This window comes from Strix aluco, chromosome 5, assembly GCF_031877795.1.
Source record: "Strix aluco isolate bStrAlu1 chromosome 5, bStrAlu1.hap1, whole genome shotgun sequence".
NCBI lineage: Eukaryota > Metazoa > Chordata > Aves > Strigiformes > Strigidae > Strix > Strix aluco.
Window position 1 is genome coordinate 85,961,949 of NC_133935.1, and position 25,396 is coordinate 85,987,344.

The following is a 25,396-nucleotide window of genomic DNA, read 5'->3' on the forward strand; positions in this document are numbered from 1 at the left end:
TTTGAGGGTAAAACATCAACCTGATCAGAGCAGAACCTGCAGTAGGACCAAGCTGAAGGGTCCTTAAAAAAGAGTTATCTTGGACTTTTTCCAGTGGAGACAGTTTCTCTTCACCCTTCCTCTGCAATGGACAACATCTAGACTGGAAAAAGCACAGTTTTCACATGATGTAGGGGAAGTAAAAACATCCACTGCCAACAACTGTACCAAGGAAGGTCACAATCCCATCCCTTTTGTCTTTCGTATATAATAAATTAAGCCCTTCCTTGACAACAAGGGGAGCTGGTTCAGATTCCAGAGGAGCTAAAATCCAGTTTAATCTGTACCAGGGCTACACATTTGAAAGCAGACTCTTGTTGATTCATTTTGTGCGTGTAGCTTCATTCTATTCCTTAGATGCTTTCAAATGAGTCAGTCTCTTTAAAATAATATCCTCCACCCTTGCCAATTACTCGTATCAGCAGCGATGCACACCTCAAATCACCAAATTTTGCCAGTTATCAAGTCAGAGAGCTTTTACAGTGAAAACACTGCATGAAATGGGCTGTACTCATTGGGTCGATGGTAGTTTAATTTTCTTTATTTATAACTCCTCATAGAATGCCTGCAAATGTGTTTTGCTGTAGCTTGCAGAAATAATGAAGTCTCCGAAATATGAGAACTCTTTCTCTCCTTTTCTCTCACATATGTGTTATAGCCCTCATCACAGCTATATTTGAGTGAGTCCCCAGCGAGAGCCATCATGAGAATTCTGTTAAAGAGGGCGATGAAACCTCTCTGAGGCTATGTGGTCTTAGCCCTGAACTAATTAGTTTGCTTCCTTTATGGTGCTTCATACATATATAGTTATGATTTCATGGAGATTTCTCCATGCTGTTTTCCAGTATAAGCTGGAGACTGACCAGATATTCTGAGTTACCATCCTCTTCTAGGAATGAAGTACGTAGGGTTCTTTCACAGTCTTGTGATATTGCTTAGATTTTGTTCTAACCTTATTTTGTACAGTTTTACTCTCTGTTACTGTTTATGGCCAGGATCATGAGCCCAAGTCTCATCAAATTGTTCTTCATTTTCCAAAAGAAAATGCGTCTGATCTACTTTGAGTGGTAGTCATCCTACATGGGAATAATTAAAACATCCATGAAGGTTTAATACAATGACCCATCCACCTATCAACAGTCTCCCCCTTATGTTGGTGCCCCAGTTCACTTGTCTTCCCCTGTGCATCTCATATCATCCAGAGCATTCAGGTGAGGGGATCTTTCCTACTTTTCCTTCATACTGTTCCCTCATGATCCCTGGCAGCATTGACTGGATCTCCACTTTCTACAGAAGGAAACTAGAGCTCAGCTACTGCTGACTCCATTGCAAGATGAACTCAACTCTTGGCAATGAATTTTAACCCTTCCTTTCCCATAAGAGCAGGCATCATCTCCATTCAGGACCAGACATAGCCACTGTCATCAATTCCTCCACTACTCATCTCAAAGCATCCACTTCCCGTTTTCTCCTGCCATCAAAATTCATTTCTTTATCCTCAACTTCAGGGGTTTTTTTAAGACTTTCTTTTCAATATTCCTCATTCAGCAACCATCTTTGTGCCTTATCCAAGCCATCTTGCCTGGAACGTGACCAAAAAGTGAACTTAAGTGGGGAACCATAACTTACTCACTCAAACCCATTGGGAATCAGATTTCACCTGGATCAAAAGCAGGAAAACAGCAAGTTGGCAGATGAGAGGCAGCAGGGACTGCCTGGAATATGTTGCCTGAACTTCTCTCTCACACCTCAGCACAGTCACCCTAGGTCAGGGCTGTGACAACACCCGAGCAAAATCAGACGCTTGTTTAGCAACTACCCTGTATATTTGCAAAGAGAGGGCTTTCAGGCTCCAGGGCTGGCAAGCTGGTTCCTTCGATGAATCATTTTTAAACTCTTGAACAACTTTCCAGCCCCAGGATAATCTGGAGAATGAAGCAGCAAGGAGCTCAGCATTCCCAGTGCGGGAGAGGAAAGCGTGAGTTACAGTCCACGTTGTGTTTACATTATTACACCACTAATTCTTAGCATCATAAAAATTATATTTAAAATTTACACGAACAGTGCTGGGGAACGTTATTAGGTTATAAAGTGGAATCAGGTCAATGCTTTGTAGGCAGGATTCCAAGCTCCATAAATTTCTGGATATACTTCCCCCAAATTTAAATCGGCACCAGCAGCAATCAAACCAGCTACAAAAAAGCTCACCCGGTCAAAGAATTTTTTAATGCACCATATATTTTATCTGCACTTCCTAAGTTTACAATGTTGTTAGTTTGATTGATAGTGTGCTTATTTATTGGCACAGCAAAAGTAATAATACACGAAGAAAACGCTCAGAACTTTAAAGGCAGCTGATGAGGAGAAAGCAACAGAATTTATGGGAAGTGTAAACATCTGCAGAGACAACAAAGGAATAATTGAGTCCTTGCATCGCTGTCACTTCTGGTGGCTCCTTTCTACTTAAGAGTCTTCCATGCACTCAGGAGCAAATACCAGCTCTCTTTTGTCAGATATTGCAAGTGATTCTGGTGCCTGGGAAAAGGTGGTTGGCCTGGAAGAGATTTGGCCCTGTTTAAGCTCTGTGCACTCTAGTAGCTACGTACTTCAGTGGTAGCTTGCACAGATTAGTGTACAGATGTCACTGCTGGAGGAAGGGAGACCCAACAGATCAATAGCAGATCATTAGCTCAGCTGCCTCTTCGGTCCCTGGCTTCAGTGTGGTGAAGGCTAGAGAGCGATGAGCGATGCTGATCGCCAGAGAGTGGATACTCGAACAGCAGAAGCTAAATGAAGATAACTGACCTCTTCTCACATAGCTCACTGCTGAATCCCGTTGATCAGGAGCAAAGTGACTCCCCCAAGGCCACACAGGCAGTGCTGGGAAATGACCCATGTCTGCTGGGAACTTGGTCCCAACCTAGGACTATTCTGCCTTTGAAGTCAGTCCACATATCTCTGCTGATCAACATTAATGATTTTACCCTCCTTTAATTCTTTATTAATAGAGTCTTTCTCAGCTGGTCCATTATTTCACAAGGATCAAGGTCAGGCTGCCATAATTATCTAAGCACCACATTTATCCTTTTTAAATAGAGACACAACGTTAGCTTTCTTTCAGCCCTTTGCTGCTTTGACATACTCTCAGAAGGAAAAGTAATGATCCAGAGAGCAGGGGCCTTCTGGTCACTAGATGAAGGGAGTGGACTAGTGACAAAAATAGTAGATGACTGTATCATTAGGTACATCTGCTCAGAGAGGGGCTACCGGAGACATGCAAGCGGTCTCAGTTCTGGTGTTACCTGAGTAACTGCTTGGTTTTGAAATCATGAGAAATATGAATGTGTGCATTGAGGAAGGTGGTGTATGTGCAAGAGACAAGATAACCGTCTATTTACTTGGACAAAGTCTGTCATTTGTTAAAGGAAAATCCTGGTTACGTAAGACAGCCCTCCAGAATAACACACAGAGTAAAACTGGATTGTGTAAACCATGGGGTAGAGCACAGGCAGCTTATAAAACAATAATTTCTTCTCTAATTATTATTATATACATCTACATCCTTCTGCCTAGCCAGATTTCTGTCCTTCTGTAAGAACTTCCATCTGAAGTTCACAAGACCTTTCATGTGTATCAAAGCCCTGTACATCTATGCATGGCATTGCAGCAGCCCAATGAGGCTGCAAATTTTGAACATTGCAATAATACCCCTTACTGCTCATCCATCTAGGTATCAATGACATTGACATGTCACTCCTCAACAAAGCTAATGTTCCTATACATCTCTGCCAACAAATGGGTTTTGCATGCATAAGGGACATGCTCCAGCCAAGGCTCCCTCAGAAATGACAGCGACTCTCATGACAACACTCTCACATGGGGATTTCTGGTGTCTAACAAGGGTTGAGCCCAAGTTGTAGTGCTTTCTTCCTGAGAGGACCAAAAGTCTATTTCTTCTCTGAAGCTGGCCATTTTTACAAAGTTAGTAGGAACTTGGTATCTTTGAGACTTTGGCCCAACTAGGTCAAGAATGACCAGTGAGTTCAAAAGTCAATGGAGAAGACAGAGTAACAGATGGACCCAAGGTTGCACACACAGGCCACCATTGATGCAAACCAGCTTCCTTTGGAAACCAAGACAGAAGCCCAGAGAGTCATAATACTTTGGCTTCTACAGTGGGAAGGTCAGGACTGTGATATCATGGCTCTTGTCACCCTCCCCCTCACTGAGATCCATGACAACATGAGATAATGTCCAAGTCAAAGCAAATGGACTCATGCTTAAAGACAAGGTGGGGGAGGAGGGTCTGGGCTCCGCGTCCTGGAGATGCCCCAAGTAGAGAAGGAGACACATTTCAGCCTCACCTCTTATCTACAACTTCAACATCCAGAGGATGTTTCTCCTTGGCCAGGTCCCATAAGATCACACATCCCAAAGCAGTGAATGCAGATGATGCTACAGTGGAGAAAGGCAAAATCTTCCTGCTTCAGAGCCAGGCCATCACCCTAGACTAGGTCCGAATGGGGAACTGTCTTTCCTCCCTCAAACTGCAGGGTGCCATACAGATCCTAGCAGTCCTAACAGATGTCCAGATAGCCAGAAAAATCCTGTAGCCACTTGAGGCATTACACTGAGCTAGGCTATCAAAACAACATAAGCTCTTCCTGTTCTGAGATCACTCTGTCCTGCGGGATAAATAATCTTGCATTACAAAGATGAACAGCCTAACTGTTATGACTAACTTTTAGCAGAGACACAGTATTGAGTGTCAGACGCTTCTTACATCTCCATTCAAATTTATCTCCCTGAGTTGCTCCTAGAAATTACATGATCATGTTCTTGATTAGTCACTCACATCGTGGCTGGAGAAGCTAAGCTCTAAGAAAACAACATGTGCCTTAAGGTAGAATGAATCGCTCACAGGGAGGCCTTTTTCCATCAGCTCTGTTTCTGTTTTGCTTTGGCTGGATCTCAAGAAGAAGAGACATGATGGAGCTGCCCTACACCAGATTTCCTGCAGATCCACCACCATAATAATCAGAAATCCTGATAGAAGCTATGTGGAAATTGAACAAGTTACCAGCCTTTTCCCCTGCCAGCTGGATGACTGCAGGGCAGAAAGGCTCAGAGATTACAGAAGTTACCCCAAAATAACAGAAAAAGCCTCTTCACACACAGGCTTACCATCTTTTTTTTCATCATCCCAGTGCTAGTCAGTATGACTTGCAAACAACAACAAATTATCTAATTTGTTTGTACATGCTCAAAGACTTCTTACAAACAGCCCAGCTCCAGGTACTAAGTGCTGTACAAGCACCCATTAACAGAAAGTGCTTACCCAAATCAGAAGAGGGTGTGAGAGAAACAGGGGCACAGAAAGGTGAACGTGACCAAGCCAGCTCAGAGCCCGGAATAAAATTCTCATCTGCTGAAATAAAACCTATGGTTTCATACACTACCTGATACTGCCTCTGAGCAATATTTTTATGCTCTAACAGGAGTTCATGAACAAGGGGAAAGCTTTCTGCCTGGCCTCCAATTTCTTTGTTTAACTTATTATTATTATCTGAAGCATTTCTCTGAAGAGGATGAACCCACTACACAATGCATCTCCATTTCTGGGAAGGGGCTGTAACGGTGGATGAGGGCTGAAGTGCCACAGCCTGAGATTCCAAACCACTGCACAGCTGGATCCAAACCACCAGCTACAGCCTCCTCCCACATTACCCCTGCCTCCCCCTGGACAGGATGGTGACAAGACATCACACGTGCTTGGAAATAGTTCTAAGAGCCAAATAGATGATAAACACCAAACCCCCATGCTGCTTTAAAAGCAGGTGCCATGAAGTGCATGCATCACCATGCCAGATCCCATCTGCATGGGGTGGCTGCTTCTGCCCACAGCAGCTGCCTGTCTAGAGCTGTTCCTGATCTCTTCGTCTCTCCTGACCGTCCCCCTGCCTGCTCACAGCACTTGAAGGCAGCAGGTTGCCTGCAGTTGCCATAGAAACTACACCTCGTACCCTCCCCTTAATGATAGACAGGTGCCAGGATAAGTGAGCGGATAATCGACAAGAGGGGAAGGAATTGGTGCTCTGGTATTGGCCTCACTGCAACTGTCATTAGAGTCCCTGAGAAATGAGAGATACGTTAATTTGAGCAGAGATGGGTTTTCTCTCCTCCCTGTGCTGCTGCTTCTTACAGCCGCCTCTCTGGCCGGGTTAAGGGAGGCTGGAAACAGGAGCGGGAGGGAAACTGAGCAGTTGCCACAGCAACAGCTGAAGATGCATCACCAGAAGGTTTGTCGATGCAAGGGAACAAGGAGTTGACCGTGATCACCTGATGGCCCAGTAGTCCCTCTACCCTCTCCCCAGTGCAGCCACCCAGGCATTTCCACCGGGGTGCATTTTGGGAAGAGGTAGGCACGGTGCCTTCCTTCTGCACCTCATAAAGAGAACAAAGCAGGACATCTGGGGGCCCTGAAAACATGTCTGCTTTTTGAGAGCCTGGCGTAAAGCCCTCCCTGAGTCAGACTGAGAGACACTGGCAGGGTGGGGAAAGGCACTGCTGAATTTAGTACAGACAAAGTCCATGATGAGGAGACGTGGGCATTTTCACTTTAACAGACTAGACTAGACTAGATGAATAGACTAGACTAGACTAGACTAGATGAATAGACTAGACTAGACTAGACTAGACTAGACTTGAATATTTTCAGTTGGAAGGGATCTACAACAATCATCTAGTCCAACTGCCTGACCACTTCAGGGCTAATCACAAGTTAAAGCACGTTATTAAGGGCATTGTCCAAATGCCTCTTAAATGTCTGCCAACTCAGGTTGAGCTGTCATTATCACTCCCTGACTTCTTTTTTCCCATCCCTTCTTCCCTCTTTCCCAAAAATCCCATCCCCAAAAAGGACACGGAGTCTGTCAGAGCTAAATATTTGCACTCCATTGCAGAGACCACCGGTACAGCTCTTCGTTCGGCAAAAGACATGAGCAAGTGCTGGGCAAAGCAACACTCTGCTCCTCAGCAGCTGCTCACCAGCATGCGGCTCACACAGCTTTTTATCGCTTTTGACAAATTAATATTTGAAGCAGTTGTTTCTTTTATGTGGGCTTTACTGTCGTTAGCACGTACAATTCAACATAAAACACTTTGGTGCGAGATCTTTTCTTCTGTTCTCTTTTTAGGCAGCAGATGAAAATCCTTTTAATAAAAAGCTTGTTTGGGGGAGGAAGAAAAACACACGCACACGCAAATCGTCTGAGCAGGGAAAGATGAAAACCTCCTTCAAGGTAATTAAATGATTATGTATCTTTTAAATCCAGCGGATAATAGATTTGTTATCTAGGCTTGCTTTTGGCTTTTGCCATTTTTCTCTCTCTCTCTCTCCCCCCCACAAAGCTAAAATCCTTGCAAGACCCAGAACAAGATAGTGTTCATCTTAGAGAAGGCGGCACAAAAGATTTAATCCTTTATCCCATCAACTCAACCCCAGCTTACCCATCCTTGTACAGATGTCTGTGAAACACTGACATGAAAACTACCCCACTGGATCAGAGCAGGTCTGTACGAAGACAAGACAGACAATGCAATCAGGTGCATTGGGTAATAGATATCAGGAGAGACAGGTGCTGTTTCTGTAGCCTCTATCACACCGGAGACTTTCAGATCAATTGTTTTACTCCTCCGTGCCTCAGTTTCCATTCACTACTTGTTGACTGTCTTGTCCATTTACAGAAGAAAATGACTGAGCTCTCTTACTCGGTGATTTTGTCAAGTAAGGGTGGGTTGATTTCACAGCATGTTAGTGGTGCAATGCTAATCCTGCACTATGACTTCAGCTATAGTCAGCAACAAAAGTCAAAAGCAGAGACAGGATGGCCAAGAAAAAAACAGAAACTTGGCCGGCTCCCCTCTATCTTTAAGACTAATTCTCTCCTCTTTTGCCACCAGCTCTCTTTGGGAAAAACAACAATCTACTTCACTATTAAAGTATCTTTTTTTTCCTTATTCTTTCCCTTCCTGCCCTCAAAAACAATAATATCAGTTCCCCTTTATAAAGCAAAAAGTCACTTTTTCAAGCTAGCAGACTTGGCTTTCAAAAACCTGCTGTAAAGGGAAATTATACGCCAAGGTGAAGTATTTCTGACACAAATCATCCAGAGACATCGTCAATCCTATTTGATTGAATTCAGTGCCATAATCATAAATACTCTTGCTTTATGACCACACTGGAGTTCTTCACCAGGAGCAAACACAGGCTTTCCCAAGTCCCCCAGACAAGTTGATTCAGCTCTATTATGGCACAGCTGATTCACCGACCACCTAACAAGTGACAGGTAAGAAAGTCATGGCTCCTTGTTGATAGCAAGCGACATGCCTTTTCTGTCCTTTCTCCATCTCTGGTTTAGTTTTGCCAGGTGGTGGTAAGACAGCTGCCTTGTCCCAGCCTGGGGCTGGCTGGTTACAGCTATACATGATGCAATTCAAAGGCTTCCCTTGGATGGTAGATCACAGGCTATACAGCTAGAAACAACATTTTGCCTTCTGGACAGTGTGGGTCATGGCCAAAGCCTTTCTGCTGCCCCACTGAATCAGTTTCAAATTCATCCTGCACTCTGCATCAATCAGCAACTCATATGGCAAGGAAAAAAAGAGAGTAAAAAACCCAAGATCCTTTCAGAGAACATGAAGAAGACCTGAAAGGGTCAGAGCCCATGGTAATCCAGAAACTTGTGAGATGTACTAAGGAAATGATGGAATCAGAAGTACACAAGGGCACAAGCTTCCCTTCAAATTGCTCCAGGCTGGTCCAGGGGTAATGGGTACCAGCCCAATTGGTCCATTTGCAGCTCAGGCCATCTGGAGAGTGGGAAGCCTCTTCCCACATGATGGCAAGATGCTGTACAGGCAAAGAGTGGAAAAAAATCACCTGGAGGTGGGTGTATCAGCAAGAGAAGATGAAGGCCATAATGAGGGGGAGGGGAGCAGGCTTGGCACGCCAGCCATGATGATTACAGAGGAAAGGAGTTTCTGGAACCAGTCCATATGACGGAGTAACACCAATATTTGTTTGCTTGGCAAGGATTCTCTTGGTACAATCAGACCATACGATCCTGGAAGCCAGCCATGCTAATCAGCAGACTCATGGAAGGACTGCAAATGGGATGGTCCAACCATCCCACGCTGGTAGTACAGTTTCCCATCAGTACCTCCTCGAGACTTACTGACTTAGCAGGTACTCATGCCTGCATGGTAGCAAGAGCTTCCCTGTCATCATCCTCCGGGGGTCCAAGGAGAGGAAAGGATCAAAAGGAGTAGTGCAGATGGAGATGAAAGGTCAGTAAAAATAGGCCCACTCAGGGTGATGGTACTTTTTGAGAACTACAGAAGATGGCATTGGGAAGTCTGGAAATGGACCTCAGACCTTGTGAGTCATGTTATGTCATTGGGAACTGGGTGGAGGTCTGGATGGGCAATGAGGAGCCAGGCTTGGCTTAAAGGTACCAAACGGTTTCTACTGTTCAAAGAACTCACTCAACAAACAAGCATGGGCACAGGACAGAAAAGGAAAGAATTAAAAAAACAGACTGGAAATTTCAGGGAGAGAGATGAGTCAGTGAGAGATGGATTCTCAAGAGAAGCGTGGGAGATATACACATCATTTTTACAAAGTGCCATTTGACAAAACCTTTCTGGCCACATAGTGAATGTAAATCTTTGTTTGTCAGAATGCACTTGTGATGCCATCCTTCCCCAGCCCTAGTGTCCTTGAGGGCCACAAACACACAGATGGCAATGAGAAGGACCCTGAAGCTACAGGGCATTTCTCACATTGCCAGGCAGAAAGCTATCTCTGAAAGTTTCGGGTTTTGCAAGGCCATTAACCTTGCAGATACTGTCCAGTCACTCCAGTGCTGAGAAGTATTTCTTCTGTGCAGCAGACAGCAAAAGCAGCTCCTGAGCTGAGCAGCTGACTGACAGATGTTGTGTCCTCCCTGTGCTGCTGCTTCTTACAGCCGCCTCTCTGGCCGGGTTAAGGGAGGCTGGAAACCAGAGATGGTTTTGCTACAGAAGCCAACATGGCTGCTGCCCTCATTAGCAGTGACCAATGTAACACATGTGTCACATGACACTGTCATTGCCTTGCAGATCAATAGTCATCTTCTAAGGTCAGGTTTGTGCCTCTCCCTGCTGCCACGCAAATCACACAGAACAGCTTTGCAAGATCAGAGAGGGGGTATTTGGAGCTCAGCAGGAAATCCTCTGTTAAAGGGGACAGAAGAGGGCAAGAGCAATCTCTACTGACAGACAAAGACCCCCCCGACTGCAGCTGTCTCCTAGTCTGAAGAGGATACCTTTCAGAAACAAAACTAGTGAGAGGTGATAAATCAGTGATGGAAAAGTTGTGCTAAAGTAGGCAGATCTGCAGAGGACAATGAGTCCACTGCCTCCTCCCCACTTCTGCAGAGCAAGACCTTGGAGAGGATGGGGCTGTAGGGGCTGTGCCACCCCCAGTCCCTTCCCTAAGGAACTGGGATGACACGGAACTTCTCTTGATCTCCTTTCTGATGGGAACCAGTGTCAGAAATACCAGGGATGTGATAGGGGATGAAGAAGTAGGGGATACACTGAGATTTGTAGGCACTTCATTTTGGGCAGGGGATTGGAGGAGAGAAGAGATGGGAACTGGGAAGGTGAGTCCTGTGTTTGGTACATAAGACACACCAGAGGAGATAAATGGTGGTGGCGTTGCACAGCAGGAAGCTGAGACAAAGTGTCCCAGGGAATGTCACGTCAGCAAGAGGGTGAGGTCCCTCCGGTTCCTGAAGCGGAAGGCACAGAGACCTGTGGCCAGTAGGACTGGCCAAACTCTGCCAAGGCTCCATGCGAGGGAATAGGGCCTGTCTGGCTGGGATAGCCTCCAGAAGGGCTGAACTCTGGGCTGCCTTCCTTCACCACCGAGCAGAGAATGTCAAGCCCTCCAGCTCCTCAGCAAGTTTTCCAGCAGGTTTACAGCAAATTCTGAATCCTGGTACATGAAGAACTGGCAACCTCCCTGCTCATGAATATTTATGGCCTGTCCCAATGCCACAGCAGTTCAGGATCTCTGATCCAGGACACCTCAACCAGCACATATGTGACATCTCATCCAGCACATAAGGAAGAGGTGGGAGGGAACGGGGGATGCCACAGGAGTGTAAAGACACTACACGTGTGTCATTTGGTCTGGCAAACTGGCTCACCCGGGGAAGGGGCTGGGGGTAGGTGGGGGAACATGGTAGAGACACCAGACCCAGCAGGCAGCTCAGGGAGCAATGGGAATTTCATCCTCCGAATGCGACACACGTTGCGGGAGTCTTCAGCAGCCGCCTCTGTGCCCGGTGGTTCAGCAGATATTAGATATCTTAATGGGTACTGGTCCCTTGGGCCAGGCAAACAACGAGCCACCTCAGGTCATTTACCAGACGGGCCAGGATGCTTTCAGACCATTCCTGACCAGGAAGCAATTAAGTGACTTCCTATTTGTATTCTCCTGAGCTCCACTTGTCTGCAAGTGCTTGTTAGTTACAATACAAGCCAGACAGCATTTTCAGTGCAGCAGCCAGCTCTGTATTAAGCCCCAAGGTCCAGTTCAGCTCAATAACTGGCAATGAGGCATTCCCCAGCCTCATCTGAGGCAGTCTGTTGCACTGGCCATTAGGTACCAAACCCATGAAGCCACAGAAGTGCTCAAAGCACAGCTGAAATCCACTGACACTGTAGACATAGCCCTAAATAGCTCCCAGATCTCAGCAGCCTGGGGTATCTCCTTAGAGGCAATCTCCTTCTCTCCTGGAGGAGATGCATGCCCAGTGTTTCCCATCCCTCCCAGTGCCTTGGTGCCGGGAGCTTGCAATAACTTTCCAAGGTAACACACTCCTTGTCATGTATGAGAGGGAGACGGCAGCTCCCCTGGGATCTAGTAGAGCAGAGGGGAGCTATCTGCAGAGGGAAAGGTGAGGGTCTCCTGGAGGGTAAGCAGAAGTGGGAGAGGGTGGGACTGGAGGTGGAGAAGGCTTCCTGGTCTGACACAGGCCAAAAGGTGACGTCAGCCCTGAGGGACGTGACAGTAGCCCACGTATGGGACATGTGACCTGTGCCCCATGGCCCTGCCTACCTCAGGCAGCTTGACTCGTCCTTCCTGGAAGGAGCAGGAGCTGGGGTCATGAGTGCAGACGTGGCGGTACTTGCACCAGTGACACCGGTAAGGGCTCTCCACACATGACAGACACCTGGAAATAAAGAGAAAGAGTAGTCACTTGGCCAGTTGGGTCCCATTAGCCAACAAGACAGACCTTGAAACTGATAGTGCTTCTCAGAGGGAAATACAGCCCAGTAAACATTGCTCTTGCCATCACTATCAGAAGGCCACAGGCTTTGAACTGACCTGACACCATCAAGTTACAGGATGGTGCTGGATTTTCCATGGCCTGAGCTGGCTGTCATTATGATCACAAGTGTCTCATGTTAACTAGACAATTTAGATCGCATTCACGTAATTGTAACTAGAGTAATAATAAATCTTTGTTGCATTTTGGTTACCCTGTTACAACATTTAATCAGACTATGAACAAGTTCTCAGCTTCATACACAAGCAGCTTTCCCCTTTTTGCCCATAACAAAATCCTGAGTGTAACAAAAAATACAAGATCAGGGTAACTGCTACAACCTTGCTGCCTCCACACTGAACTGCACCAGTGCCCTGGGAGCTGTGAACACATCACGAGAAGGTGACCAAAGGAGGGGCTGGCAGGAAGAGTGATGCCCATGGAGGGCAGTCCCTGTGCACCAGCAGACCCATCTGGCTAATCCTCCCACTTTCACTGATACAGAGGCCAGACACAAATATGGATGCACCAAAGCCAGAAAGTCAAGAATAAGCAGGGAATTTTCTCCCCCTGTGTCCCACAGGCTTATTAGTGTGAGTTCTGCCCAGGGTGATGAGGCTCCTGCAAATATATTGACTGCTCATTTCAGCAGAAAAGGAAAGACTATTGTAGCAGCTGCCCAGGAAGCAGAGGGAATATTTTGAACATCACCTACTCAGGGTGTAGGAAAGAGCCATTCCCTCCATCTTACAAGATTTTGCTCTCTTATGCCCCATAGACCCTGTAGAGTAAGAGCTGCAAACACCTCTCCTGGCTGTGTTACAGCACTGAGTTATACCTACATCACACTTCTTTTTTTTTTTTTTTTCTAAATTAATACTATGTCTGCTCACCAGTAACCAAACTGAGCCATAACAAGCTCTCTGCACAAAACAAGTACTGGATGGTATCGACTCCTGGTCACTCACAATGTTGGAGCTCTACATGCAGCTGCAAGCTCCGAAGTACCTGGAGGGGACTTGGGGTTGGAAATATTCCTGGCCCTTATGTGCCACTGGGTTTTTAATGGGTAGGACTGAAAAAATTGCCTCCAGTATTGCTTGGCTGAGCCCAACAGGCAGATGCACACCCTCTCTCCTGTCTCTGTGAAGTCTCGCTCAACTTCAATCCACTTTCAGATCTGGTACAGCAAGCTATTCTTCAAATTGGTAACAAGTGCTTGCTCTGATACATCAAATTAAAAATGGATAGTGTATTATAGTTTGTCAAGTAAGAAACCAAAACATGCCATAAATATTTAACACCACCATCTCTCCTGCTTTCCCCTCCAACACTTGCTTTCTGACACTGTTTGTCAAAGCAGCAGGAACACGGAAATAGGATTTGCCTTTCCTTGTGAATTGCTGAGCTGCAGTAATTATCTGCTTTTGGCACTTCTGATGGCTCAGTGGCGGGGACGGAGCCACTCAGCCTTGCTCAGGGGTGGATCAACCTGCTGGAAGAGCATCTTTCTGCAGGAAAGCTGCAGATCCGCTCCAGTGGGGCAGCTCCTGAGCAGCCCTGGGTGCCAGCTAAACCCCAGAAAAATGGGGTGCAGGGCAGGAAGGGAGCTCACGGGATGGAAAAGATGATCTTGAGAGAATCAGCTGGGTGATCCCTGGTCAGTTCACATCATGCAGGAATCAAACTCTTGTTTTTCCAAATCTGAGGGTCCATGCTAACCATCTGGGGCAGGCTCCTGCTGATTGGACTGACAGCATGGATGAAGGTTGGAGGTGCGTATGTACGGGCAGGATCCAGCCATCCAAAAAAAAAAAAATGCTTAACGGGAAGATGGGGGCCATTTGATGAGGTCATGACATACTTTTGACTCAATTCTGTGGTAAATTCCCACTAATGTGATGCTGCTCTGCCTGAGAGACACATGGGGATGTACCACTCCTCAAAATAATGCCTTCTTACTAAGAAGGCTCATCAACAGAACAAAGGGTCACTATACTACTCTTGGTTTTCTCAGGAGGGACCCCACCATACTGACCATCACACAAATGACCTTGACCCCTGATCAACTCCACACCTAACCAGCTTCCCAATGGACACATGCCCCAGTCAGCAGTGGGTGCTGTGGCAGATCCAGGGCTGGAATGGAGAGCAGGTATCAAAAGAAATGAACATACGAGTTGTGGACACTGCAGTTGTAGAAGACGAAGCTGGTGCTGGCAAAGGTCATACCCGTTTCCTTGGACTTGAGCTGAAGCTGGACGATGTGATGGTCTCCTGGGGAAAAAGTAGACACATCAGTGTGTGACTGCTTTGTTAGCCTAGTTAAGCCCTGTTGGCTATGCCACCAGCCTGAACCTGGAGCTGTCCCACAGTACCTTGGCTAGTCTATCCTCAGTAGATGTAGAAAGTGTGATAAAATCCTTCTAGAGCCCAGTTCCCAACAGGTACATCTCCCCCTCTTGTGGTACAGGGGTGATGAAGTATGTCTTCACCACTGGAAATTATTGTACCTAGGAGCAGAGTCTGGGCTTGATGATGGTGAGAGGTCTGGACCATACCTCACTTATTTAAAAAATAAAATGACTGAAATCATAATGTGGGAAAGCTAAGCTCAAAGAAAGGATGCAGATATCTGGAATTAAGAGGCTGTTAAAATGGACTACTGTCCTTGAAGTTCTTCCTTGCTGCTGGTTCATTGATGTCCCCAGAAGGAAGGGGTCTGTGGAAGATGTGACTGCTGGCCCCAGACATAGGTGGCCTATGCATACACTGTCTGAAGGATAAATGTACCTGCTTTCCTAAGGGGATAAAGAAAGAATTACTTTATCCTCACCCTCATTATTTAACATCTCTGAATAGGACCCAATACCCAGGACAGCCATGCCTGAAAAACACCACCTCCAGATCCTGCCCCCAAAGAGAGGTTATACCTTGAGAAAGTAGGATGAATGAATGAGCAAGGAGGATAGATACCATAACAGGACAGGGGCTCCCTATCTGCAGCCTGGGAAATGCTGATGAACAGGAAGATTCCCATGTGAACAGTTCCTCCAGGTTCACTCACCCCATTCACTCCAAGGTCTATTCATCCCAGCCTTTGGCTTCAAAAACCCATCTCAGTGTAAGAGATGTCCACAAGCCATTGCACTTCCAGAAGGACCCATTCATTTCCATAACAGACCCATCTGCAGCAAAGTCTGCACCTCAGCTCCAACACACTATCTCGTTCCCTTTCCCACTGCTCCCATGCTGGGCAGTCAACTGTTACCTCTTCCCACAATGCCAAAAGCCCTGTTCAGAGCCCATCAGCTGTAGGTAATGAGTGGGTGCAGTAATTGCGGTAATTTGGTGGGGAAGGGGCCCATGTTTAATTCAAGACTTCAACCTGGCCGGACCTTTCACCTCTATTATTTTCTTCCTCACCTGAAAGATCCATTAATCAATCAGGCCAAAGCAAACTTGACAATTCATCTCAGCATGAGCCCACGTGTACAGTCACCCACCTACGGGCACACACACACACACGCACACAGTCGCATGCACAGACCACACACTTCACTAAACACATTTTCCTGCCAGTGCTCGACTCTGCTGCCCATCTGCTGCCGCCGGCTTTGACAGCTCTGTTAACCGCTTCGTATTTAACAAATTTGCCAGCGTCTTGCATATATTTTAAAACAGGATGTGAGGATTGGATGGCCCCAGAGATCAGGCATGCTACAGAGCCACACATCCTTTGGTTCAAATCCAGCTTCTAGCACTGTTCATGGAGGACTTGGTCTTTGCAGAGGTGCGGAGCACCAGCTGCTGAAGTTGATACAAGCCGCAGGTGCCCAGCTTCTCTGAAAACCATGTTTCACATAAATCTCTCTCTCTTGTCCTGCCTCCAGCTTCCACTGCTATTTTTGTTTGCTGGTTGATTATAGCCTCGCCTGGGACAGATGTCCATACCAAGGAAATAGTTTCTGGCATCTATCTTGGTAGGCAAACATGACTGCTAACTCAGTGGGACCTGAAAATGGTAACAGCTCTCTGGGGGCTTGTTTTGGGACCAAAATGGAGAGCATGTGCAGTTGTGTGCAGCTTGGGGAGAGCAGAGATGATGGTCACAGTTTGTGTCACTTCATTTTCTGTGGCCTGAGGATCCTCAGAAACAAACTTTACAGTAAATTTTCACAGGAAGCCAAGGACAAAAATAACAGCATCCTCTCTGCATCCCTTGGGGTGATCAACAGGGTCAAGGTTTTTACAGTAAGTCCATGCAAAGAGCCACAAGTGCTCTTGAAAGTACCTAGAAAAGTTGTTAGAAAAAGGAAATAAAAAAGGGCAGGAGGTTGTGGCTGGGGGGACCACCCTTGGAGACAAGGTTTTTTTCTGTGCTGGACCATTTTGGGAGAGGAAGCCAATAGCAAATCTAGCAGTAAAGGCTGGGGCCAGAGACAAGGAACTGAGCACACAGATCTAAATCTGGGAGGAGCAGGATGAAATTACAGACAGGACCGTTCAGGTCTGCAGGACTTTCTGGCTGCTGCATGGGATGGGATGTAGTGAGAGCACATACAGCCTCATTCCCTGGGTTGCATAACACCAGCCTGGGCAAAAGGTGAGCGAATATCCCACACCCATCTCTTGTCTGTGCTAGATATATGCAACTGCCACTCGGTGGCAGTCTGAAAACATGTAGTATCACACATATAAGCACCTTAACGCAGGTAGTGGTATTGCAGCTCAATGCTTACACACGTGTGCACACATAAACACTCACACATTCAGACAACTCATGCTATGATGTGCTGCTGTGCAGCTCCACCAGCGAGCACTGGCGCAGCATCCCACCTACTCCCAGTGCGTCTCATACTCTGTCCTCAGGCTCCCATGAGCCGAACTCTGCTTTGGGAAAAAACAGAAGAGACACAGGGGTGTGGAGTGAGGAAGGGAGAGAGAAGTGCAGACGGAGGAGCTGTGGAATACCCACCGTTCTCTGTGATGATCTGGGGCACCTCTTTGGCAGCTGGTGAAATGCATTGGATCTGACTGCCCACCACCAAGCCATCCATCTCTGAAAGGTCCTCGAAGGTGCAATTGACTCCTGCTGACAGCTCAGGGACATTGTAGGTCTCCAAAACCAGCTGCAAACAAAGATGGAGGAAGGGAAGAAGAGATAGAAAAAAAGAAAAGAGAGAACACTAAGCCAAACAACAGAGCTGGATCAGTAGGAGAAAATTACACTGGAGAGGTTGGACAAAGAGCCTCTTGCTAGAGAGAGCATCCTCCTTCAACAGAAAGCAGAGATTCAGGAGAGGGATGTGTGTGCAGAGGGGGAAGGGGATGAGATGCTGATGCCGACACAAGTGGTACGTGGCTATGCAGGGACAACTGCACTGCATCCCAGTGCTGGCTGGGTCAGTGGAGGGGAGGGAGTGCTCACTATCTGTCATGCAAGTGTAAGGTTAGGCAGGGAGTCTTTGGAGCCAGCCGTGAAGACCAGGGCTTTGGTGACCCCAAGGCACGCGGTTTCTGAGGAAGGTGACTACTACTCACAAGAGGCACTCTGCAGACTACAGAGAAACTGTAGCGCTCCAGTCTAACTCTCTACGGCCTGCTCTCCTAGCATCAGCAGATGGGGGAGCGCTCTGTCACCAAGTTCCTGTGTAAGGAGAGTCTAGTTACAGCCTTCAGTCCACCACAAAATAATGCTGTCTCTAGAGGCACAGCAAACCTCTCCTGCCCATCCCACCAAAGAAGCAGTTGGCTCTGTGGACTTGCTATACTGGGGCTCCATACATTTAAAAAGGGGTGAAGGAGGAATTTCCCATGGTTTTAGACCTCTCAATACCTGCTGGCATTGCTATGTCATTGCTCGTGGTCATGAAAAAATGGAATCTCATAGCTGGTTTCCACCATATTAATTCTCTGGGCAAGGACCCTCATGCCACTAACTTCCCAAACCAGCTAATGTCCTGAACCATGGCTCTCCATCACTGAGAGTCCCGCCCAACCCACCAGATCATGTCCGAACACAGAGGGGCATCCCAGGGTACTTCTAGCACCTGCTGATGTTGTAATAGTTAATATAAATTTAGCGGGTTTATGACCAAGCACTAGAGCCAACCACTTGACACAGGCACAAATGCAGATTCTCTCCACGCTTGCCTCCTCCATGAGCTAGCTGAGGCCCCATCTGAGGTGACAGCCACTGAGAGGAGACACAAATGCATGCTGAAATATTGTTTCTACCAGCATAAAGAACAGAGGAGGTCAGTCCAAGTGACAAAGAAGGAGAGGTTGATAACATAACACAATGCTTACTGCTCCCCCACACTGTGTTTTCCTCACTTAGAGAAGGCTTGGAGCTATTTCTTTACACTAGGCACCATCAGGGAGAAAGGTTGAGCAGACAGGCCTTAGCCTTGGCTGACATAAATAAAAACTTCATGAGAGTATGTTCACTTTTGAGCAATGGGAATGGTAATGGGAAAGGTGATTTTTGGTCTTGGATGAGGAATAGGAAAAAGCTTTGGTTATTCCAATGGATTTAGCACTCAGGCTAAATCCATTCTCTCTGCTCATTAATACCTTGCTAGCAATGGAGAAGGGGAAACTATTCTGCTTAACAAATCTCTCTCCAAGCATGGATGATGCAGAATGAAAATGTGCCATGCAAAAGATGACATGAATGGATAGACCAGTAGTGCTTGGCCACATATGTCATGATCCAGTGCACACTGAACATACAAGAAGTCCTACATCCCACATGACTGCTCTGGAGGTGCTGCAATGAGAATCGTAGAATCAATCATAGAATACCAGGTTGGAAGGGACCTCAAGGATCATCTGGTCCAACATTTCTTGGCAAAAACATGCTCTAGACAAGATGGCCCAGCACCCTGTGCAGCTGAATCTTAAAAGTGTCTGGTGTGGGGGAATCCACCACTTCACTGGGGAGATTATTCCAATGACTGATCGTTCTCATTGTGAAAAATTTTCCTCCTGTGTCCAATCAGAATCTCCCCAGGAGTAACTTGTACCCATTACCCCTCCTCTTCTCCATGTGACTCCTTGTAAAAAGGGAGTCACCATCTTCTTTGTAGCCACCCTTTAAATAGTGAAACATGGTGATAAGGTCTCCCCTAAGCATTCTTTTCTCAAGGCTGAACAAACCCAGTTCTCTCAGCCTTTCCCCACATGGTGCGCTTCCCAGTCCCTTGATCATCTTTGTGGCCCTCCTGTCCCCATAAGCCTGTCTCCATGAGGAAAGAATGGAGCCTTCCCCCAGCAAGTATCTCTTCTCAGACATCCCAGAGCGCAGCCCTGGACGGAACAGACTCAGATGCAATTTTCCAAGTCCTTGTTAGTGCCCAAAATTTAAAAGATTGGCTGGCCACATAGATATCTTCTCTGTCTCTGTGGGCAAGAACTCAGTATCGTTGACCCTTTGCTAGAACCCAAGTGAAACTCAGTAAGGACACCACCAGCCATTTGTTTGTTGGTGCTCCCCTCCTGGTTTGCCAAGAGACTATCTGTGGTGACTCTGGTTGAGCTGCGTCACCAGTCTATCTGGGACTCCCATCAAAAAGTTCATGCAGATTATTGGGCAACAGTCAGGTGATGGCAACTTCTGATCCCAGCAGCTCTGGGTTGACTTGCCCTGGGAGTAACCTAGAGGTAAAGGCTTTTTATTCTGTTATCATTCTCAATCGTCCTGAGCCAGCTAGTCCCCCAGGATTTATTCCAACATGAAAGAATTCAATGACTACTAAGAGAATAAGAAAAAGAAACCTTGAACTCCCAGAAGAACAAAGGACTTAAGATGTCTCAGATCAGTTTTGTTTGAAGCCTAGGAAAGTAAAGTCACAGCAAAGTTAAGAGGCTGAAACAAAGCAGCAATGATTGGACATGCAAGCTTTGAAAGGCTGATTTCATTATCGCTGAAGAAACCCTGGCACTCCAAAACCTGTCACCTGGAAGATGTCTGGCAGCTGCACCTCAGCAATTCCATTTAGACTTTTCAGGGTGTGGGACTAGTGATCAACTTGTCCAGAGATGGAACTTTTGGGGTCTGGGGTACCAACTTAATTCCAGCCCAAACTAGTAAGGCCAAAAAGACAGAGCCCTAGTAGCCTGAACGAAATGGGTCTCTGCCTACTTCTTCGAACGAGTTAGGATCTCACCATGTAAGGTGCTGCTGTCATGAGTCAGGAGAGAAACCACAAGCTGGTTAGATCTTCAACAGAGATTTCTTGCCTCAAGCACAGAAAATGATCAGGATCATCTACTGCTCTGCCAGCATTCACTATGTGGCTTTGTTGGCTGCTGACTTGAGAAGCTCGAGGCCATAAAGGTTAAACCTTGTGCTGAGGAAGGTCACAAGAGATAGCATGAACCTCAGCAGCGTTAGGTTCCTCTGCGTAGCATCCTGCCTCTCTGCTCTGCATACTTAGTGATGGAGCTGAAGCAGGGTGGAGTTCTTGGTGGCTTAAGAAGGAGATATTTCCACCCAAAATTATGGAACTTGGAGCTTACTGAAATAACTCATGGTTTAACAAATCCCTCTCCCTGGGAAGTAAACAACTACACTAGGTGCACACAATACTTGCAGCACACAAAGTCCCTTCAGACCTGCCCTTAGCTACTCACAGGGAAGCTTCTTTCCACACCTCTAGACAGGGGATAACTATGGCCAAAATGTCCTCCCATGGCACATCTTTCTCTGTGCCAGGAAAGTTGCTGGGGAAGTTAATGGAGTCTGGAGAACCTCTTGCATCAAGCTGCCAGTCCTTCCCACTCATGCTGAACCCAGGTTGCACATACCTGAGTCTGTCAGAGTGCATGGGCAGATTAAACCTGAGGGGAGCAAGGATTAACATTCCTCACCAATACGTTGTACTGGGAGACGGAGATGTTGTTGGGATGCACAGTAAGCCGGACACACTGCTTCATCTCTGAGGCGAATCTCCGAGGCTCGCTGGAGCGCTCACACCGCTCCTTCCTCGTGCACCTGAGCAAACGGGAATAGAGAGGAACAGAGTTAACACAAAGCCAGGCCGTGAGGATGAGGACAAACCTGGGACATGGGAGAAAAAATAATTTTGGGTGGAAAGTCAACACTGTACCCTCTGGGACTGCACTAGCTGGAAAACCACACTCATGCCCTAGAGCTCTCTGACTCCTGTGCTAACAGTCATGGGATCACTCAGCAGGTTGGAGAGTTGCAAGGACACCATGAAAGGAGGAAGGGAGGCAGGTGAAAGCCCCATACCTTGGGTAGAATGCACAGCAGTAAAGATGCTCTTTCTCTACCCACATAGCAGGTACAGCCCTAAAAACTGTCCTGTCCAAGGGCAGTGGGACATCTTAGGCAGGGATGTCCTCTTGGAGTAGCTATGCACAGCCCATGCTCTTTGGCCCTACTGAGAAGACTACAAATCTGTGGTGCTTCTGGGCTGCTGGTACCTCTCTGCTGGGAAGGGGCAGCCCTCCAATCCATTGCTCAGCAGCTGCTAAGTAGTCCCTGGCAGATTAAGGGGGGTTTGGCATCTGGTTAGGAATTACCTGACTAGAGGTGCCCAGGGTTAATTCTTAAAAATGGTGGTGTTCCCAGTTAGTGACGGTTCAGTGAAAGTAGTGGGTGCATAGCACCTGGGCTCCACAAGTCCACGAAGCTTACACTGTGCACTAATTATTGTCAGCGCTTTCAGCACTGTCACTGTCTATCGTCTTATCTGTCTGGTGTAAACACAAGCCAGCAATGTGAATTGGTAGCAGTGCGCCCTGTTTCAATCCAGATTTGCATTTGCTCAGCATAAAACACATCTGTATTTTACTCCACATGCACTGCCAAGGCCATTGCTTCGAGGAAGATGTCTGCCCAGAAATCCACAGGGTTAATACAAAAGGACAGCTTCAACTGCATGCCAATTACCTTTTGCCATTAAGCTAATGTTATGGACTTGCACGGGGTGTCTTCAATGGATTTTGTTATTAGCAGTGCTATTACCCCCCATTAAAACCAGCTATAAAGACTAAGTGCAGATGTTAAATTATTCACCCACTCCCAGACTTCAGAGTCTTAGTCAGCTCCAAGATCACCCCTCAATGTCCTTGCTCCCTGGAGCAGAGATTGCACCTATATGCCTGGGGACTTGCAGATGGTTATCTATGGCAACACACGCAAAAGCAACCCAATCTATGGCTGAGCCTGAATATTACAAAGCTTGGAGGCTGGCCAAAACTTTAGGGCCTGGGTGTTTCTAGTGGCTGATGCTAGATAAAATGAACACCCCAATTTCAAACTCAAATTGCTCCATCTTTCTGGTAGAGGAAAGTTCTGTGTTCCCAGTGGCAGGAATCATAAAGGGACATCTCTGCCATTCTCAGCACGCTCTCAGTTTGCTTTGCAGATTTGAGAGCGCAAGAGCAGCATTGCAGCTCCCACTCTCTGTTCCCTAGGAACCTTCATCCCATTAAGTCTCCTTTAGCACTGCCCCATGCTGGATCAGGAATTTTAAATGTGCAGTCTCTAGAGAGTTGGACGGATAGCCGATTAACTACTCCCAAAACTGTAAGTCCCCTATTGCAAAACAAAAGCCAGGGCAAAATGCTGACCTGAGATTTTTGTAAGCACTTTTAGAAAACAAATAGACACAGCAATCCCATCAAAGCTCTGCAGGGCGTGGGAACTCCTCTCCTGAGAATAGCTCGGAAGGAAACCCTTTTGGGCTCGGTGTCAAAACACAAGCGCCCAGATTCTTCAGGGTGTCCTGCTACCTCCCATTTATTTCCTCCAGCTGCAGCACAACAGAATTGTCTAAAATTAAATGGGCATATACCCAGGCTCAATTCAAGTGTAATAGTACAGTCAGTTGCAAACATATCCAGCATATTTGCACAGGAGGACAACACATGGGTATAGGTTAAGCATTTAGGAGTGTGGTTTGTATTCCCAGCCCCACCACTGAGCACGAATATAACAATCAGCATCTTATCTCGCTGTTTCCTGGTCATACACATTTAAGACATGTAACTTCAGATGAAAAACTCACATTATATTAGACTGATGTGTCTTGCAGCCTTGATGTCTGGTTGTAAGGTGTGTTGCCATCCAATAATGAAATGATGAAAAACCAAACTAAGCCTGGTTTTAATATAATGTTAAGGTTGCAGTGTCAGGCTGTCAGAAATTAGGTACTGCCAGACTGAAAGTAGCTTCTGCACTCCTAAATCTGCTCCCTGCACTCACGCACTGCAAGCCAGACTTTAATTACAGGATCACACATTATTATTCCTTTTTTCACGGGTGACCTCAGTTCTGCCACTTCCCAACTTTTGACTTTGACTGTCTGACATTTCAATGCAATTTCTCAATTTAAAACAAAGGAGGCAAAAAACCCCAAAACACCCAACTGTGCCTGGTGCTTGAATCTGATGATGGGGGAGCTCTGCCAAGCTGAACCAAACCAAGCTGGGCTCCGGGTCACTGGCAGGGTTCAGGCTCTCAAGTCAACATCCTTGAGCTAGCAGCATAATTCACCCCAGAAAACTGATCCCAGCTGCTGCATAAATCAAGGCTAAAGGGATAGAGCTGCCTGCCAGTGGGTTTTGCAGGTTTGTCCATGCAGAAAGGAGTGATGGGGGCTCTTCTCCAGAGCCTTTCACCCATGCTTTCGCCCATCTCCTCTTCTTTTACCACCTTATCTATCCTGAGCTGGAGCATGTGGAGCATCCTGTGGGTTTACACACCACACTCTCCCAGGTGTCTGCCCAGCACCTGCAACTGAGGTTTTTCAGAGGCAAAACGTGGTGGATTTTCAGGGGAGCAGAAAAAGGTACATACCTGTCATAAAGTAACCTTCTCTCTGCCAAAAATGTTCTCCCCCAAGAGTCCTCCCCCAAGAGCAGGGGAGAAACAGCAGAGAAAATTGTTTCAGTATGTGCAGAGCAAAGTGTTGCCCTCCAGCATCAGTCTCTCAAATCCCTGAACAGTGTTGGCTGAAATGCAGAATGCAAAGCACCCAGCCACTGAAAGCAGATGCCCAGAGGGGACATTGCAGCCCAAAAACTTAAATTCAGCAAATTGTAAATAAAGGCAAATGGTACTTTTAATAAATAAGTACTTCCAGACACAAATGCCTGCCTTAGAAGAGTGGTCACCTGGAAGGCAGCTGCCTGCACAGGGCAGCAGGACTGTGAAAGGGATAATGAAATATCCCAACCCCAACTAATCATTTGTGTTGTCTCTGTTGAGAGTCTGCGTGTACTTTGGGCCCTGTGAAATTACTGCGACTCCGCTGCGCTCTCATCTGGTGTGTCTATTATGGTTTATGCAGAAAAAATATCTCGTACTGCCAATAACTGTTTCGCTTTAGTAAAATATCTGTAACTCTAACATGCTGGGTCTGTCAATATGCTGAGATCACTTTCCACTGCCATATAACCTAATTCAATTCTATTCATGCTATAATTAGCTGGTGCGTAACTCCCACCCAGTGGCATCACATTACATTTAAGACACCTAAAAGAGCATATTCCACTCCTGAAATTATTTGCATAAGATTATGCTGTAGACACAGCACTTCTCTGTACATCTTAATAACACCTGCTATGTCATTATCAGCTGCATCTTTAAAAACTGCAAGTGTCCTGCTTCTGTCCAAACCATTAGTATGAACACTAAGAAACTGGTCCTACCACTGAACCATGAGGAATGTTATTTCCTCCTCATCTCCCATTAAGAATAAATACTGTTAACGCTAACCCTCTGTTCACCATCCACTAACCAATTATTTTCATAATGTTAAATTAATACTTTGCGCTTCTATAGCATCTCTCATCTGAGGATCTCAAAGGGCTTTGCCTGGAGCTAATTAAACTTCACGATACCTCTGTGAGGTTGAAACAGTACCACGCAGAGACCAGAAAGTGAGGCATAGACGCTTCCATGTCAGAGAGCAGAGCAAAGCCCAGGTCTCCTGAGG

General features: G+C 46.5%; 1 protein-coding gene across 1 annotated transcript in view; it reads right to left on the reverse strand.

Moving 5' to 3' along the window:
- PLXNA4 (plexin A4) overlaps positions 1-25,396 on the reverse strand; it is a 429,072-nt gene that overhangs the window by 96,867 nt on the left and 306,809 nt on the right. The window contains exons 5-8 of the mRNA XM_074828081.1: positions 21,297-21,420; positions 17,398-17,551; positions 14,597-14,696; positions 12,209-12,323 (exon numbers count right to left, since the gene is read on the reverse strand). Coding sequence (XP_074684182.1) covers positions 12,209-12,323; positions 14,597-14,696; positions 17,398-17,551; positions 21,297-21,420 — 493 coding nt within the window. The remainder of the gene's footprint in view (positions 1-12,208; positions 12,324-14,596; positions 14,697-17,397; positions 17,552-21,296; positions 21,421-25,396) is intronic.